At 49.3% G+C, this 20,000-nt stretch overlaps 1 protein-coding gene across 1 annotated transcript in view; it reads left to right on the top strand.

Annotated features, from left to right (window-relative positions):
• Nucleotides 1-20,000, top strand: part of ntng2b (netrin g2b) — a gene marked incomplete at both ends in the record, with an annotated part of 70,724 nt that overhangs the window by 7,323 nt on the left and 43,401 nt on the right. Inside the window, one exon of the mRNA XM_080528014.1 lies at nucleotides 3,695-4,338. Within this exon, the coding sequence (XP_080384140.1) occupies nucleotides 3,695-4,338 (644 nt within the window). The remainder of the gene's footprint in view (nucleotides 1-3,694; nucleotides 4,339-20,000) is intronic.

Here is a 20,000-nt window from a genome sequence, read left to right as displayed (position 1 = left end):
TGGCAGGCTGTGTGTAGACGCGGTGACAGAGAGTTGCCACGGCGCCCAGAGGCTCCACGACAGGATCCCAGCCAGGATAATTGCCGGAGGGGCTTAGTGACGCGGGCCACCTGCCGTCTCTGTTGGCCCGGATGTTTATGAGTGTGTGTGTGTGTGTGTGGATGTGTTTTTGTTTGGGTTTGTGTGTGTGTGCATGCGTGTGTGTGTGTGTGTGTGCGTGCGTGCCTGTATGTGTGCGTATGTGTGTGTGTGTGTGGTGTGTGTGTGTGTGTGTGTGTGTGTGTGGTGTGTGTGTGTGTGTGTGTGTGTGTGTGTGTGTGTGTGTGGTGTGTGTGTGTGTGTGTGTGTGTGTGTGGTGTGTGTGTGTGTGTGTGTGCATGGTGTGCGTGTGTGTGTGTGCATGTGTGGGTGCAGGAGGTATGTGGGGCAGGGAAGAAGAGTAGCAGGTGGGGGGGGCTAAGGAGGACAGGGGCACGGGAGGGCTTAAAGACAGGGGGGGGGGGGGGCGCCCTCACACACAACCCTGCTGTACACAACAGAACAGATCCCCTCTGATTATCCATCCAGGACGCAGAAGGGTCCGGGCCATAAGCTCAGTTAATTGGACACGTGGACAATATCACCCAGGATTAAGACGCCCCCATGCATCGCACACAGTCCCACAAATACAGATTTCTCAACACAGACAACCCCCCCCCCCCCATATACCTTACCTATATCCAGTGTATCTGGGACAATGTGACAGTGTGACAGTGTGACAGTGTAATCATTTTCAATGGGATTTGGAGGTCAGGGGTCGTATCCTGATGAGTAGTTGCACTAATCCTCTTCCGTGTGTGTCGTCCAGTCTGAGTAAGGGTTGAAGGGCGGGTGGGGGGCGGGTGGGGGGGGGCTCACACTAATGGAGGCCATCGCTCCCCCCACTGATGGAGCTCTAGCGGGGGCTCAGAGGAAAAACTATCCTGTCGCCTCACCAGGCCATCTCCATCTCTCTTATCACTTTGTCTCTCCATTAGACGTCCTGTGTCACAGCTGGCTTTTTTTCTGGACTAGGCCGTCACGAGTGTGTCTCTCTGTCTCTCTGTGTTCGACGTGGTCGTGTTTGTGAGAGGGGAAACGCAAGCAAGAGATAATTAGGTTATCAGACAGGAAACACCGGCTGCTATGTTTCCCTGGGAGGTTGTTATCCAATGTTGCAGTGGTATGAACTTGTATTCTCCTATGAGTCCCATATAGACCCTCTAATCACACTGAGTCTCCATCACCAGCTCCACTTTTGCTTATGTTTGGAGTTTTGGTTGAACCTGCAGTGTCACCATAAATCACATGATTTATACGTTTGGTCTCACTGCACTATAACCAGTTTTTGTTGTTGTTGTTATTACTTGTTATACAACAGTTAGTTCCGACCAAGTAATTTGATTGGACAAGAGGCATTCCATGAGTGCTGATATACAGTATAACAGCACTGGGACTTTTAACTATATGTATCACTCCAAAATGACCGAAATGATACAAAGTAGCTAGCCTGCAGATGTTTGTGTTCAGGTTACTAGGCAACAGTCCAGTTGAGGAACTATTTTTTGTAGACGAAGCCAAAATAAATGATTAAATAAACAAACAAATCATAATCTGTTGTCACTTATTACTGTTAACTAATCAATTGCGCTGTAGAACTGCTGTATAAAAGCAACATCACACGAGAGGTCGTGCTGTTATACTGAATATCAGCTCGGCCTGCGGCCTCGTACCTACGCCCAAATCACAGCCGTGCTGATATTCAGTATAACAGCACTCCCTCTCGTGTGATATTGCTTAAGTGTTGTGCGGTTTTGGCTGGTGGTTCTCATTAATGACTTGAAGCAGAAGTGAATATGTGCTGCTTGTCAATAACTGGCAAAGTTACAACATAGAAGCGAAACGCAGCAGTGTGAAAGAATGCCTTCATTGGAATCATGTTTTTGATCACTTTTGAACATCTTCAGGCACCAGTATTGCAACATATCTGAAGTAGATGATCTAGTTTTGAAATACTGGGCCCAGGAGACTGCACTGCAAAATGTCAACTCTCAAAAATAAGAAAAAAAGCAATAAAACGGGGGGGGGGGGGGGGGGGGGGGATATTACTTAAAATAATAATAATAACAGAACAGGAAAATGTCACTTGCCAGGACTTTCTTAAAACAAGTAAAAGCAGTAAAAGCTATGTTAAAACTAGCACAGACAAAAAACAAGCAGATATCACCTTGATTTAAGATATTTCATCTTACTTAGATTTACTTTTTGCAGTGTGTTACTAGAGATGCAAGTGCTTCTCTCTCCCCTCCCCTCACCTGCTTCTCTCTCCCCTCCCCTCACCTGCTTCTCTCTCCCCTCCCCTCACCTGCTTCTCTCTCCCCTCACCTGCTTCTCTCTCCCCTCACCTGCTTCTCTCTCCTCTCCCCTGCTTCTCTCTCCTCTCCCCTGCTTCTCTCTCCCCTCCCCTCACCTGCTTCTCTCTCCTCTCCCCTGCTTCTCTCTCCCCTCACCTGCTTCTCTCTCCTCTCCCCTGCTTCTCTCTCCCCTCACCTGCTTCTCTCTCCTCTCCCCTGCTTCTCTCTCCCCTCACCTGCTTCTCTCTCCTCTCCCCTGCTTCTCTCTCCTCTCCCCTGCTTCTCTCTCCTCTCACCTGCTTCTCTCTCCTCTCCCCTCACCTGCTTCTCTCTCCTCTCCCCTGCTTCTCTCTCCCCTCACCTGCTTCTCTCTCCTCTCCCCTGCTTCTCTCTCCTCTCCCCTGCTTCTCTCTCCTCTCACCTGCTTCTCTCTCCTCTCCCCTGCTTCTCTCTCCCCTCACCTGCTTCTCTCTCCCCTCACCTGCTTCTCTCTCCCCTCCCCTGCTTCTCTCTCCCCTCCACTGCTTCTCTCTCCTCTCACCTGCTTCTCTCTCCCCTCACCTGCTTCTCTCTCCTCTCACCTGCTTCTCTCTCCCCTCACCTGTTTCTCTCTCCTCTCACCTGCTTCTCTCTCCTCTCCCCTGCTTCTCTCTCCCCTCCTCTCCCCTGCTTCTCTCTCCTCTCCCCTGCTTCTCTCTCCCCTCCCCTGCTTCTCTCTCCTCTCCCCTGCTTCTCTCTCCTCTCCCCTGCTTCTCTCTCCCCTCCCCTCACCTGCTTCTCTCTCCCCTCCTCTCACCTGCTTCTCTCTCCTCTCCCCTCACCTGCTTCTCTCTCCCCTCCCCTGCTTCTCTCTCCCCTCCCCTCACCTGCTTCTCTCTCCTCTCACTTGCTTCTCTCTCCCCTCACCTGCTTCTCTCTCCCCTCCCCTCACCTGCTTCTCTCTCCCCTCCCCTCACCTGCTTCTCTCTCCTCTCCCCTGCTTCTCTCTCCCCTCCCCTCACTTGCTTCTCTCTCCCCTCCCCTCACCTGCTTCTCTCTGCCCTCACCTGCTTCTCTCTCCTCTCCCCTGCTTCTCTCTCCCCTCCTCTCACCTGCTTCTCTCTCCTCTCCCCTGCTTCTCTCTCCCCTCACCTGCTTCTCTCTCCTCTCACCTGCTTCTCTCTCCTCTCCCCTGCTTCTCTCTCCCCTCCTCTCACCTGCTTCTCTCTCCTCTCCCCTGCTTCTCTCTCCTCTCTCCTGCTTCTCTCTCCCCTCCTCTCACTTGCTTCTCTCTCCCCTCCTCTCACCTGCTTCTCTCTGCCCTCCATCTCGCCCTCTCTCAGGAGAACCCGTACCTCTGCAGTGACGAGTGTGACGCCTCCAACCCGGACCTGGCCCACCCTCCCCAGCTGATGCAGGACCGCCAACGCAGCGGCCTGATCACCTACTGGCAGACGGTCACGTGGTCCCGCCACCCGGAGCCTCTCCTGGCCAACATCTCCCTGTCCTGGAACAAGAGCCTGGAGCTCACGGACGACATCCAGATCACCTTCGAGTACGGCCGGCCCACCGTCATGGTGCTGGACAAGTCCACGGACCACGGGCGCTCCTGGCAGCCGTACCAGTACTACGCCGACGAGTGCATGGAGGCCTTCGCCATGCCCGCCAAGCAGGTGACGGACCTGGCGCCGGCCAGCATCACGCGGGTGATCTGCACCGAGGAGTACTCCCGCTGGGTGGGCTCCAAGAACGAGAAGAACGTCAAGTTCGAGGTGCGGGCGCGCTTCGCCATCTTCGCTGGGCCGCGGCTGGTGAACATGGACAACCTGTACACGCGCATGGAGAGCATGAAGGGGCTGAGGGACTTCTTCACCTTCACCAACCTCAGGCTGCGTCTGCTGAGGCCCGCCCTGGGTGGCACCTACGTGCAGAAGGACAACCTGCTCAAGTACTTCTACGCCATCTCCAACATCGAGGTGCCCGCCAGGTAAGGAAGGAGGGGGGGAGACGGGGTGGGGGGGGTCATAGACCGGGGGGGGTTCACTTGTTCACTTTCACAGTTCACACTGTTCAAAATGTGTCTGAAACGTGAAACATCTGGTTTGACTATGGCTACTCACAATACGGTATACAGTACACACACACACACACACACACACACACGCACATGGGAGCACACACACACACACACACACACGCACACACACACACACACTAATCCTGGGTCGTTTAAACTGACCCTCACACTCTGCGTGGATCCTAGCCCCGCTGTCATTGATTTAGGAGCGTGATGATTAATGACACAACCAGACGGCCTCGGTGGTCTAATGTAACACACACACACACACACACACACACACACACACACACACACAGGGGAGCCCGGAACCCTTACGTGGCAACTTAGTGACAGTGAGGGATGGTTCAGTCGTCACGTTCCTGCTTAGCATCAACAAGCCATCTCTCCTACCTTTCAGAATGATTATTCCAATCAATACGACAGGGTGACATTTGAATGGTATTTAACATCCACGTTTGGGGGGGACGGGGGGGGGGAAGTAGTGTGAGAAGGAAAAGTGAAAACGCATGAGCGAGCATTTGCGCTGAGGAGGTGTTGCTTGACGTGTGTGTCTGAGGAGGGGAGCGGAGGGGGGGGTCGACGAGGTCCTGAGTGGATGCTGACACAGCACCACAACACCAACCCAACCCCCACCCCTCCAAACCCCTGGCCCTCTGGAGGAGGGAGGAGGAGGAGGAGGAGGTGGAGGAGGAGGAGGGAGGAGGAGGAGGAGGAGGTGGAGGAGGACGAAGTGGAGGAGGAAGAGGAGGAGGAGGCTCTGAGGAGGAGGAGGAGGCTCTTAGGAGGAGGAGGAGGAGGAGGAGGAGGGGTAGGAGGAGGAGGAGGAGGAGGAGGTGGAGGAGGAGGAGGGAGGAGGAGGAGGAGGAGGTGGAGGAGGAGGACGAAGTGGAGGAGGAAGAGGAGGGGGAGGAGGAGGAGGAGGAGGGGGAGGAGGAGGAGGAGGAGGAGGAGGAGGAGGGGGAGGAGGAGGAGGACGAAGTGGAGGAGGAAGAGGAGGGGGAGGAGGAGGAGGGGGGGGAGGAGGAGGAGGAGGAGGAGGGGGAGGAGGAGGAGGGGGAGGAGGAGGAGGCTCTGAGGAGGAGGAGGCTCTTAGGAGGAGGAGGAGGAGGAGGGGTAGGAGGAGGAGGAGGCTCTGAGGAGGAGCAGGGGGAGGGGGAGGAGGAGGAGGGGGAGGGGGAGGAGGAGGAGGAGGAGGCAGGAGTTATTGATCACCAGCACTTTTCAGGCTTTGCACAGAGAGCCACGCAAGACAGCACAGAGGGGGGGAAATATCCCCTCCACCCTGCTAGAACCTCACTCAACCTTGACCACAAACCCTGAGGCCAACACTCCCCCAACATTCTCCAATTACCCCAACTCAAACACACTTTGTGTGTTATTGAAACTCTCACTTACACCACTCTCTCCCCTCTCAATTCAAAGCACATCCTCACCCAGGCAAAAAACGTTCTTATCCATGGCAACCACACACACACCGCATATCCCCTCCCCTCCCGATCCCCTGTATTTATTAGTTCTAGCGATGCTCTTTCAGAATGCGTTTCAGCCCTCATCCTCATCCACATCCAGAGAATGGAGATGATACGCCACCAGGGCTGGATCTGGTATCACCGGACCCAAATATAGCTCTTTAGAAATGAGTGAGGCCGGTCCGTCTTCCTTCACCGGGCCCCACACCTCCCGTAACATAATCACTAATCAATAAGTTATTCTGGGCTGCCTGCGGGAATATTGGGTGATGGTCGGGGGGGGGGGTCTGGGACAGTACAGTATAATCCGAGGTGTCAGATGGTTACGGTTTGATATTGATTTCAGGGAGGGGGTGTGGGCTGGTGTGTGTGTGTGTGTGTGTGTGTGTGCGGTGTGTGTGTGTGTGTGTGTGGGGGGGGGGGGCGGTAGACCATTAGTCAATGTTCCCCGGACAAAAGGTTAAGCTATCTCATCTAGCCGGTAACATATTGGGATTTCCGACGCAACGAGGAACTATTTGAATAATGAATATTCTTCCCCCGCTTCCATCCGGAGGGGATCCGCTGGGTGAAAATGGGTTTTATATGATAAGACCAAATGGCAGAAAGCCCCTGCAGGACGCAGCTCAGTAATGAGATGGGCCGGCGATATCGACGGGAGAGGTCGTCACAGTCACTTCCTGGTGACTCAAGCGTCCCCGGCGCGCCGGCAGGGTGACTCACTGGACCCAACGCAGTGAAAAGTAATGATCAGTAATTGAGCTCAATGAGGGTGAACGATGCAGGACAAGAGAGGCCTGTCCCGCCGAAAGAGGCGGAAAAGATGGAAGCGTTTTCTGTTTGATCTGACGCTGCGCTGGCAGAATAACTGGTGGTGATGCACTAAAGAAGCTGGCGCAGGTGTTCGGGAAGCCAGGTACTCAAGAGCTGAATAGTGCTGTTTTATCAATAAATACGTAATCTGATAGGCCATTAAGTGCAAACGCAGGAGAGAGAGAGAGCGCAGGATGGGCATGGGGAGTGGGGGGTGGGGGGGGGAGGTAAATTTAGATCTGTGGACGCGCTGAAATCACTCAGCAAACTGGATCCCAGACGAGCTGTGTGAGGTCAGGAGGGTTAGAGGACAGCCAGGGATGAATGGATGGGAGGGGGGGGACAGAGACCTCGGCGGGGGGAGGGGAGGGGCAGAGACCTTGGCGGGGGGAGGGAAGGTGGGGGACAGAGACCTCGGTGGGGGGAGGGGAGGGGGGGGGGAGAGGGTGGAGGATGGTGGTATTTCACCTCTGTTTATTCTGCGCTTCAAATCGAATTCTACTCTGGATGAACGGACACGTTTATAAAGGCAAATGCTCACACATCTTTTTTTCTCTCCGCTTTTAAACATATTTCATATGTGCACATAAACTGAAAGAAACAAGGTGAACGTACCGTATCAGATATTATATTTTCCATGAGGGCGACATAAGTCTTACATGCGCCCGTCTTGCTGTCTACTTTCTGGTCCTTTGAATTGACAGACAGACAGACAAACAGACAGACAGACAGACAGACAGACAGACAGACAGACAGACTCCTCAGATATCTCTGTGTCAAGGAGAACGAAAGCGTACACTCTCCATCATCATTTACATCAGTGAAATCTGATTGTCAGGGAAGCTTCACTCAAGACCCCCCCCCCACCCCTCCATCGACCCTCTGCCCCATCTGTCACCAGCTTCCCTGGGCCGTGGAGTGCAGTGGAGCGGGCCGCGGCCACCATATAGACTGTATAATGGATTAGGATTGGGGTCATGGATTGGGCCTTTCTAATGGAATAAACTGCAGGTCGTAGAGTGGGTCTTTACAATGTAATAAAGGGCAGGTCGTAAGCCCTGGAAGAGCCACCTAAATGGATTAGCCCGAGATGGAGAGCCGGAGACAGAGTTAGGCCAGGATGAAGACGAGCTGAGGAAGAGGCCCACATTTGTCTACTGGTAATCTGTGGCAGCATCAGATCGTTTACCGCCATAAACTCATAAACTCTTCCATCTGATTTCATTTGCTCACAGAGACTTTGTGTGGCAGGAGAGCAGCATTGAGAGGAGTGATGCCTCTGTCCACTGCCATGGTTCCTTACTGTGGTTCCTCTGCCCACTGCCATGGTTCCTTACTGTGGTTCCTCTGCCCACTGCCATGGTTCCTTACTGTGGTTCCTCTGCCCACTGCCATGGTTCCTTACTGTGGTTCCTCTGGTAGACAAGCAGAGCAGAATGAGATGTGGACTAGGTGTTGCACTTACCTGTAGAAATCCCTGTGTAGTGAGACATTGCTGTAGATGTATAACCAGCGTGGTCATGAACGTGGTGTTGACCACATCAAGGAACAGCCTTTACTTTCTTTGCGTAATAACAAAGAACACTCCACTCTGTGCTATGCTGAAATAATGCAATAATAACTAGGTTAGGGTGTAACTATGGTAACAGAATGCTATTACTATGGTAATTAGCTCAGACAGCAAAGTAGCATTGGCGCGACTATACGACGTCATTAGTAGCCAACAAAGTACTGATCCACAGGCTATCCACATCATAGCGGGGGACTTTAATCATGTCGACCTGAAGGCAGTACTACCCAAGTTCTACCAGCATGTAAAATGTGCAACGAGAGGAGAAAAAACACTGGATAAGGTATACACCAACATCAAACGTGCTTACAAGGCTAGTCCGCTAGCTCATCTAGGCATGTCTGACCATGTGTCAATCCTCCTGATTCCTGCATACACCACAATGGGGAAAAGTGCTCCCACCACCACTAAGACTGTCAGAACCTGGCCAGAAGGGTCCGCTCCACTGCAGATCTGCCTAAATGACACCCTATGGCAGGAATATGAGCATGAGGACCTGGAACAGTACACGTCGTCGGTTCTGAACCACATAGTGAACTGCACCAACTCAGTCACCGTGGACAAACGGGTCCGGGTCTACCCCAACACGAAGCCATGGATGACTGGGAAGGTCCAAAAACTGTTAAATGAGAGGGACAACGCCTTCTTCGCAGGGAAGCGCACACCGCTGTACAGCTCCACCAGGGCCAACCTAAAGCGCGGCATCAAAGCGGCCAAGGCAGAGCACAGAGAGAAGATTGAGGAATGCCTCCTGAGCAACGACTCCAGGCGGATGTGGCAGGGGGTTCAGCAGATGACAAACTTCAGAGCCAACAGGCTCACAGCCGCAGAGGACGACCCCCTGCTGGCGGGAAAGCTGAACACCTTCTACGCCCGGTTCGACGAGGGGCGAACGGAGGTAACCACAACACAGACACCACTCTCTCCAGCTCTCAGCAGCCTCACCCTCACAGAGCACGAGGTGAGACGCGTACTGAAGGCGGTGGACCCCAGGAAAGCCTCGGGGCCGGATGGCATCCTGGGACGGGTGCTGAGAGACTGCGCCGACCAGCTGGCCGGGGTTTTCACCAACATCTTTAACCAGTCCCTGTCCCAGGCCACCGTCCCACCCTGCCTGAAAACCTCAACTATCATCCCAGTCCCGAAGAAAAGCACGGTGAGCTGCCTAAACGACTACCGCCCGGTGGCACTCACACCAATCATCATGAAGTGCTTCGAGAAACTAGTCCGGGCCCACATACTCACACGCCTCCCTCCCAACCTGGATCCATACCAGTTCGCCTACAGAGCCCACAGGTCCACAGAGGACGCCATAGCGACGACTCTCCACGCCACTCTATCCCACCTGGAGAGGGGAAACAGCTACGCGAGACTGCTCTTCGTGGACTTCAGCTCCGCCTTTAACACCATCCTTCCAGACAGGCTAGTGACCAAACTACTAGACCTGGGTCTATCACACTCTATATGTGCGTGGATCAAGGACTTCCTGACCAACCGCCCCCAGAGGGTGCGGGTGGGCCCCCACACCTCCACAGCCCTCAGCCTCAGCACTGGGTCACCCCAGGGCTGCGTGCTAAGCCCCATCCTCTACAACCTCTACACCCACGACTTCACCCCCATCCACCCCAGCAACTACATCGTAAAGTTTGCAGACGACACCACCGTGGTGGGATGTATCTCGGGGGGGGACGAGGCGGCGTACAGGGATGAGGTAGAGCAATTGAGCAAGCTGTGCAAGGTAAACAACCTGCTGCTAAATAAGTCAAAGACCCAGGAACTCATCGTAGACTACAGGAGGAAAAAGTCCGAGATCCTGCCCCTGCTCATCGACGGAGAGAGCGTAGAGATGGTCTCAAACCTCCGTTTCCTGGGACACATCATACGGGATGACCTGGCCTGGAAGGACAACACTAAAGGCACCATCAAGAGGGCACAACAGCGGCTATACACCCTGAGATGCCTCAAGAAACAACACAGCAAGCAGGAGATGCTGGTGGCCTTCTACCACGGCGCAGTGGAGAGCATCCTCACCTTCGGCATCTCCAACTGGTACCACAGCTGCACGGCAGCGGAGAGAAACGATCTACAGAGAGTCGTGAGAACAGCACAGGGGATCACCGGCGCCACCCTCCCCTCTCTGAAGGAGCTGTACGAAACACGCTGTCTCAGGAGGGCCTCCAAGATCTCCAAGGACCCGACCCACCCTGGGCACGAACACTTTGTCAAGCTGCCCTCGAACAGGAGGTACAGGACCCCGGCCGCTAGGACAAACAGACTGAAGGACAGCTTCTACCACAGGGCCGTCAAGGCCCTGAACACAGAAAAGGCCTAAGTTCTGGGCCCAGGACAAGTCCGGACGGATTGTAATGGCAGCTAGTGCTGAGGCACAAACATGTACATTTTCAAGCCTGCAAACTGTGACACTTTAAAAAAATGTGAAAAAATACTTTCTTGTGCAATATGACAACCCTAGTTGACTATCTGTGCAGTATAGTACAGTGGATTGTGTACATAGCCTCTATTGATGTAAACCAGCTCCTTATCTTCTTGTGATTTTATGCATCTATGCTTTTTCCAAAATGTGTTTCTTTTTCCTCTCTTAAACACCAGGGGAGCCTCCCCTCCTAAATTTCGTTGTTTGGTACCTGTACTGTAACAATGACAAATAAAGTCTATCTATCTAATTAATAGTGTTCCTACACAGGTATAACAACTTTGTGTACAGTGTTACCCAGTAAAGACACTAGTGTTTTAACAGTAGAATGCATGATGTGCAGATCTGGCACAAGGAGGATTAAGTTACAAAAAATGTACGCACTCACTGTACTGTGCATCGCTTTGGATAAAAGCATCAGCTAAATTGATTTTTATTTTATTGTATATGTCTTTAGGGCATTTCTGCTTAATTGGGATAGAGACAGTAGAGATTGACAGGGACAGATGGGTGAGAGAGAGGCGTCGATATGCGCCGGTGGCATCATATATTATTATTCTCATCATTATTATATGAAGTTCAGTAGAGCACTGATTCATTTTGGTTTGTGTTTGAAAAGTCTATTCTCACCTTGACGGAACACCTCATCTTCATCCCCACCGCCCCCCCCCCCCCCCCTCCCTCTTCAGTTTCCCAAAAGAGGACGGAGAAATGTAGTCTGCCTGAAACCCATGTGTTATAGACACTGATCGTTTGGTATGGGTGTTTCTGAGGTGAACGTGTTGTTTCATGCCTGTTTGTGGTAATGTTGTCTCTTGCCTGTCTGTGTTGTTCTCGTGTTGATATCTGGCGCCATGCTGGGTGAGATAATGAGCTAATGAGCTTTTTGTCTCTTCCTGTCTCCATCCAGCTGTTGGGGAGTTGGGAAGTAGGGTTCTGCACATTGGGGGTGAGAGGGGGGTAACAGCTTGTTGAGGGGGGCTTAACTCTGTATGGAGTGTTGTACAGGCTTAACTCTGTATGGAGTGTTGTACAGGCTTAACTCTGTATGGAGTTTTGTACAGACTTAACTCTGTATGGAGTGTTGTACAGACTTAACTCTGTATGGAGTGTTGTACAGACTTAACTCTGTATGGAGTGTTGTACAGACTTAACTCTGTATGGAGTGTTGTACAGACTTAACTCTGTATGGAGTGTTGTACAGACTTAACTCTGTATGGAGTGTTGTACAGACTTAACTCTGTATGGAGTGTTGTACAGACTTAACTCTGTATGGAGTGTTGTACAGACTTAACTCTGTATGGAGTGTTGTACCGGCTTAACTCTGTATGGAGTGTTGTAGGTTGGAGATTGTGGCCAACCTAAAGCGCGGCATCAAAGCGGCCAAGGCAGAGCACAGAGAGAAGATTGAGGAATGCCTCCTGAGCAACGACTCCAGGCGGATGTGGCAGGGGGTTCAGCAGATGACAAACTTCAGAGCCAACAGGCTCACAGCCGCAGAGGACGACCCCCTGCTGGCGGGAAAGCTGAACACCTTCTACGCCCGGTTCGACGAGGGGCGAACGGAGGTAACCACAACACAAACACCACTCTCTCCAGCTCTCAGCAGCCTCACCCTCACAGAGCACGAGGTGAGACGCGTACTGAAGGCGGTGGACCCCAGGAAAGCCTCGGGGCCGGATGGCGTCCTGGGACGGGTGCTGAGAGACTGCGCCGACCAGCTGGCCGGGGTTTTCACCAACATCTTTAACCAGTCCCTGTCCCAGGCCACCGTCCCACCCTGCCTGAAAACCTCAACTATCATCCCAGTCCCGAAGAAAAGCACGGTGAGCTGCCTAAACGACTACCGCCCGGTGGCACTCACACCAATCATCATGAAGTGCTTCGAGAAACTAGTCCGGGCCCACATACTCACACGCCTCCCGCCCAACCTGGATCCATACCAGTTCACCTACAGAGCCCACAGGTCCACAGAGGACGCCATAGCGACGACTCTCCACGCCACTCTATCCCACCTGGAGAGGGGAAACAGCTATGCGAGACTGCTCTTCGTGGACTTCAGCTCCGCCTTCAACACCATCCTTCCAGACAGGCTAGTGACCAAACTACTAGACCTGGGTCTATCACACTCTATATGTGCGTGGATCAAGGACTTCCTGACCGACCGCCCCCAGAGGGTGCGGGTGGGCCCCCACACCTCCACAGCCCTCAGCCTCAGCACTGGGTCACCCCAGGGCTGCGTGCTAAGCCCCATCCTCTACAACCTCTACACCCACGACTTCACCCCCGTCCACCCCAGCAACTACATCGTAAAGTTTGCAGACGACACCACCGTGGTGGGATGTATCTCGGGGGGGGACGAGGCGGCGTACAGGGATGAGGTAGAGCAACTGAGCAAGCTGTGCAAGGTTAACAACCTGCTGCTAAACAAGTCAAAGACCCAGGAATTCATCGTAGACTTCAGGAGGAAAAAGTCCGAGATCCAGCCCCTGCTCATCGACGGAGAGAGCGTGGGATGACCTGGCCTGGCCTGGAAGGACAACACTAAAGGCACCATCAAGAGGGCACAACAGCGGCTATACACCCTGAGATGCCTCAGGAAACAACACAACAAGCAGGAGATACTGGTGGCCTTCTACCACGGCGCAGTGGAGAGCATCCTCACCTTCGGCATCTCCAACTGGTTCCACAGCTGCACAACAGTGGAGAGAAACGAGCTACAGAGAGTCGTGAGAACAGCACAGAAGATCACCGGCGCCCCCCTCCCCTCTCTGGAGGAGCTGTACAACACACGCTGTCTCAGGAGGGCCTCCAAGATCTCCAAGGACCCGACCCACCCTGGGCACGTACACTTTGTCAAGCTGCCCTCGAACAGGAGGTACAGGACCCCGGCCGCTAAGACAAACAGACTGAAGGACTGCTTCTACCACAGGGCCGTCAAGGCCCTGAACACAGAAAAGGCCCAGGACAAGTTCTGGGCCCAGGACAGTCCGGACGGATTGTATGGCAGCTAGTGCTGAGGCACAAACATGTACATTTTTAAGCCTGCAAACTGTGACACTTTAAAATAATGTGAAAAAATACTTTTTGTGCAATATGACAACCCTAGTTGACTATCTGTGCAGTATAGTACAGTGGATTGTGTACATAGCCTTTATTGATGTAAACCAGCTCCTTACCTTCTTGTGATTTTATGCATCTATGCTTTTTCTAAAATGTGTTTTCTTTTTCCTTTCCTAACACCAGGGGAGCCACCCCTCCTAAATTTCGTTGTTTGGTACCTGTACTGTAGCAATGACAAATAAAGTCCATTCCATTCCATTCCATTGTACCGGCTTAACTCTGTATGGAGTGTTGTACAGACATAACTCTGTATGGAGTGTTGTACAGGCTTAGTTAACTCTGTATGGAGTGTTGTACAGACTTAACTCTGTATGGAGTGTTGTACAGGCTGTTAACTCTGTATGGAGTGTTGTACAGACTTAACTCTGTATGGAGTGTTGTACAGACTTAACTCTGTATGGAGTGTTGTACAGACTTAACTCTGTATGGAGTGTTGTACAGGCTGTTAACTCTGTATGGAGTGTTGTACAGACTTAACTCTGTATGGAGTGTTGTACAGGCTGCTGGGGTACTGGTAAACCATGTACTGCAATGCAATGTTTGTGCCTTCAAAGCTTCAAATTGATTTCATATTGGCATATAATTCATTATGAAATATATTTCCACATCCTCATATTGTACTTTTCATCTCTCTATCTATCTCTTTTATTTTAATAAAACAAAACATCCTTAAAAACATGGTCTCACTGAGCTCTTTTTGTAAGGCTATACGTCCCTAACAGGGGTCAATATATAATCAGTTTGGACTGAGAACCTAAAGAGAGAGAAGATAAAAACAGCTTTACAAATCAAAATATTGTTTCGCGTTGGAAATGAAAACTAGTTACTAGGGGTGGGAATCGCAAGGTAACTCACGTATCGATAACCGTACGATATTTTGCCACCTGTACCGATAGTATCATAGTACATCGATTCTGTGATACTCTAGATAGATAGATAGATAGATAGATAGATAGATAGATAGATAGATAGATAGATCGATCGATAGACAGACAGAGTGATACTTGGTTTAAGTGAGATGGATAGATAGAACTGTGAGACAGGTAGGTGTGCACGCCAGGTAAACACAAGACATGTCTGTAAGATACAGTAAGAGCCTTACATAGGGAGTCATCTCAGGTCTCAAGGTCTGTGTCGGCTGCTCTGCAGGATGAGGGATGGCAGACAGCCCTCCTTTGTTCTCTTTGGGGGTTTTTTCCATCGTCTTTTTTGGTTCTTGATTATCGATGTAGTGTGACTTTGACATTGGAAAGTGCCACACTGGTTTTGAATTATTCCAAAGTTTTCTTTTGTGTCCTTTACCTCATGAAGGTTAGAGGATAGGAGATAAAATAAAATAAAAAAAGAAGCCGACCAGGAGAGAGTGAGGGATGATAGATGAACTTCCAGTAGCTTGGGACCGGGGTGGGTGATTGTGTGATGAATGATGGTATGTGTGATGCTCTGCAAATGTTATCCCACACACAGCTGCCTACAGCATGAGAAAGTAGATGTCTCGCCTTCGACAATATATTGATGTTTTATGTCATGGCAGTGAGATACAAAGTATTTCTAGGTTATGAGATTAAATCATTTCTGAGGATATCTCGTCGGGCCACCAATCTTTCCTCACAGTTTATTCTACTAGTTGTTAATAACATTCCAACTTTGGATAACAATGAGTGGAGTGAACATAGATAGGTAGTGTGGTAAGTGAATATACACTATATGGACAAAAGTATTGGGACACCCGAACATCACACCCATATAGTGTACAATCCTTTTATTTTATTTTTTTATTATTATTTTTTGTCACACATTCAGTTCACTAGCCCCTACTAGTTGATAGGATCTGAACCCCTATGAGAGAGTGGCCCCACCCTCTTTAGCCTACAGTATGACTAACGCCCGCCCCCCCCCCCCCCCCACACACAAGCTCCGCCTCTGAGACATATCTACCCCAAGGACAGCTCTCGCTCAGAAACGGATCGCTCTTTAAATCATTCATGAGTGCTCTCCAGAAAAGAAAGGCATGCAGAAAGCGAGGGGGAACGCAATGAGGAATGTGTCATTGTTCCTCTCATACTCTGTGATTTATGACACAATGGTAGTAACTGATTTGATAATCAGTGTTTATTTCCCCTCTGAGGAGAAGAAAGTGAAGTCAGCGATTTAGTTTTTTGTTTCACTGATATGCTTTTTTCCCCCTCCTTCAGTAGAGCCCCCCCCCCCCCCCATAAATATCCTTTTAAATTCACAAACACAATAAAGAATTCTCCCTCATAGTGCACTGCGCCTCATCCAGCATCTGGTGAGAGGGGATTCTCTTGATACGGCGAGCATGCTTTAAAGCTGAGAAGCACACTGGGAATTGAAAGTGGGGAACATGAGGCGGAGGGTGTCCTTAGAAAGACGGTTTGTTCTCTGTCAGCCACATTAATTAGCATAATATTATTACAGACTTGGTGTTCACACATACTGCTTTACTATCAGGCTGTTGCTGTCATCACGAGCATGTAGATAGACGAGGGAAAACAATGAGATGGACGAGGACGCAGAGAGAAGTCACTGACAGACACACACATGCACACACGCACACACGCACGCACACACGCATGCACGCACACATACACATACACATACACATACACATACACATACACACACACACACACACACACACACACACACACACACACACAAACACACACACACACACACAGCAGGGAGTCCCTTTGAGACCAAGGGAGCCGTGCATACACACAGTTTGCCATACATAATACATATTTAAAAAATTACATAATTAGCATAATAAAACACAATTAAGAAAAACAAACAGGTCCTCAATCGAAAATCAGTTTCTACTGCCTGAGCAGCACCAGAGCAGCCAACTGAAATGTTCTCTCCAGATTGTTCCAGCAGGGCGGCGCACCATAACTAAAGACCCGGCAAACCTCAAGAGTTCACCAAACGAGTTAATAAACGGTAATTGATGTTCTTGAATTTCACCAATATTGTAATTCTTTATTAGGAATAACCCCTTGAGATACTCTATCTCGTTTTCGAGGGGGTCCTACAATGAGGTTAGGTAAGCCGGGAGTTTATGCAGTAGGGCTTTAAACACAAAAAGTGAGTGACAAAAATTATGACTGATCTATGGGACTTTAACGAGGTCCAGCCAACCTTTTGATAAAGTTACTTTCTTTTTTTTCTTTCTTTTGTTTCTTTACATTTTAATAATTTAGCAGACACTTTTATCCAAAGCAATTTACAATTACAGATTACAGGAGTCATTTAGGGCTAGGTGCCTTACACTAGTGGTGGTGTTCCCAGGTGGGATTTGAACTCATGACCTTCTGATCACCAGTTCACTAGGCCACCACTACCCCACCACATAAAGCATGAAGTGATGAGCATTAAAACTATCACCTGTGATAAAGTGAAGGGGGCTATGGTAGAATATCTATTCCTCTAAAAGAAGCCCACTTTAAATCATAGCCTTTTAGCAATCTCCTCTGTATGTTTACTGAATGTCAAGTCTTTGTCAAACCCAATGCCCAGGTGTTAATAATCAGGGACAAGCTCAATGAGGCACCACTTAAAGTACATATGCAGAAATCAGAAACATTCCACTGTGATTTGGTAAATAACATACAGTATATGTTGTTTTTCCAGCATTATAAGCACCAACCTCAGCCCAACAAATGCTCTCTGCAGGACAGGGAATGCAGACTGCAGCTAAGAAAGAGCCTGGTCATCATAGCATCAATAGCATATCCAATAGTATCATCGGCGTATGCAGGTTACAATTATTTACAGATAATCCTATATTGTTGATGTAAATTGCAAAAAGAACTGGACCAAGAATTGATCCTTGTGGAAAACCCTTTTGTTTCCCAACAACAACAACAACAACAACAACAACAACAACAACAACAACCCTTTGTGTCAAGAACATCTGATGTAACACCATCAATTGAGACACACAGGGCCAGTTTCACAGACAGGGCTTAAGCCTAATCCTGGACTAAAAAGCATCTTCAATGGAGATTTTACATTGAAAGTGTGATTTAGTCCAGGACTAAGCTTAAGCCTTGTCTGTGAAACCGGCCCACAGTGTTCTGTCTGTTAAATAATTTTCAGACCATCTACATGAAGTCTGATCCAGGCCTATTTCAGACTACCTCTGATTGAGTAGGTAATGGTCGACCGTATTGAATGCCTTGGAGAGCTAAAAATAAGTCAGCACAATGTTTTTTTTTCTGATCTCGGCAATTTAACACATCTTCTAGACAAGACAAGCGTAGCAGCTGAGACTGCTATTTTTAGATTAGATTAGATTCAACTTTATTGTCATTGCACAGAGTAGTAGCACAGAGTAGTAGCACAAGTACAGAGACAAGACATTTTAGTTTGTCATCAAACCACCTAGTGTAATTAGTAGCAAAGTGAAAAAGACATGATAATGTAGACAGTGCATGGTGGTATTATGGTAAAAATAAATTAATATACTGTAAGAAGTGAATACACATGAGATGAATATCAATATGATATGTACAGTTATGATATATGTACAGTATGATATGTACAGAACAAGGGCAATAGGTCTTGAGGTATTGTTACATATGTAAGATGTGTAATTAGAGAACAATATAATACATATGATATGTGCAAACGAGCAGTAGTGCAAAAGTTAAATTGACCAGTCTAAAGCCAGATTGGTGTACATTTAGAATAGAATGGGGAGATTAAAAGGTTCTTAGCTGGTAGTTGATATTGGGCGGTAGTTATCTAGGTCAGAGGGGTCACCACCGTTATGAAGAGGCAACACATGGGCTGCCTTCCAAATCTTGCACCTGAGATAACAGATTAAAATGTGTCAATGACTCTGCAGTCGGGGGAGCCGAAAGCTGCAATAGGCCTGCATCAAGCAGACCAGCCCCAATGGGGTTGTTAATGTACATTTTAAGCAAGGCTTCAAGTACATCACAAGTCGAAAATTGGTGAAATGAAAACAAAGATTCGCTAGTAGTTAACTGATCTCCCATGAAGCCTGCCAAGGCATAAAATGCTGATTAAAGACATTACATATCTACATTTTCTCTGTAATGAGGACAGAGTCTTACTAAACTTATTTCGGAACATGGATCAAGAGGAGTTTCCACACTTCAGGGCGTTAATTGTTTTTAAAAGTGTTGTAGGATCACCAGCAGAATCCAAGATAGATATTTCTCAGTTGTCTGATAATGTAACTGAAAATCAGTCTGGTTGTCTAGTTTTGGCCCAGGCATAGTTTTTCATCAAAAGGAGATTTGAAAACTCTGTGGAATACCAACGATTAGTTCTTGATTCTAAAGTGTTTAAAGTTGTGTTGTGTAATGTTTGTCTGTTAGAGATGTAAATAGAGATGAGAAATGTTCTAGAGCAAAATCGGGGTCAGGTGTGCAGCAAATAGAGATGAGAAATGTTCTAGAGCAAAATCGGGGTCAGGTGTGCAGCTGATAGACTCAACCAGTAAAGATCATGGAAAAAAACGTACTCACTAAAATGTTTAAAATGTATTTAAAAATGTATTTTGTAAAGGAGCGTGGATCCTTATTTTTTATCCTTATTTTTTATCCTTTCATCTCTAATACGGGGCCCACCCGCTGTGCCGACGGACCACGATGCAGATGGACCACGATGCCGACAGTTTATTAGCGGATTTCTGCAAGAGCTGACAAGACGGTACATGTTGGAAAACTAGGGTTAGGGTTAGGTGCTAGGGTGCTACGGTTAAGGTTAGGGTTGGGGTTAGGGGTAGGGTTAGGGTTAGGGATAGGATTAGGGTTAGGGTTAGACATGCCAGCATGTACCAAGTCGACGTAGCACCTAACCCTAACCGTAGTTTTCCCACATGTACCGTCTTCCCACATGTACCGTAACAGAGAAGCGGAGAGCATTCAAATGCAGGGAGGGCTGTCGGCACAACGGTCCGTCGGCATATTGATGCGGCACCCTCTAATACAGGCTATCGACCTTTGATCGGCCATCGATCAGTGATCGCTGATGTCATTTCCAAAAAAAACCTGGCTAGAGGGTGGATTTACCTGGATTCTTCAAGTTAGTTACAAGCTGTGATAGTTGTAAATCTCTGTGGAGGCTTCCACTGGCTGACTTGTCTTGATTGTTTTTTTTGTTA

The sequence above is a fragment of the Nansenia antarctica genome (assembly GCF_963989245.1).
Source record: "Nansenia antarctica genome assembly, chromosome: 4".
Lineage (NCBI taxonomy): Eukaryota > Metazoa > Chordata > Actinopteri > Argentiniformes > Microstomatidae > Nansenia > Nansenia antarctica.
This window is presented reverse-complemented; position numbering and strand designations above follow the sequence as displayed.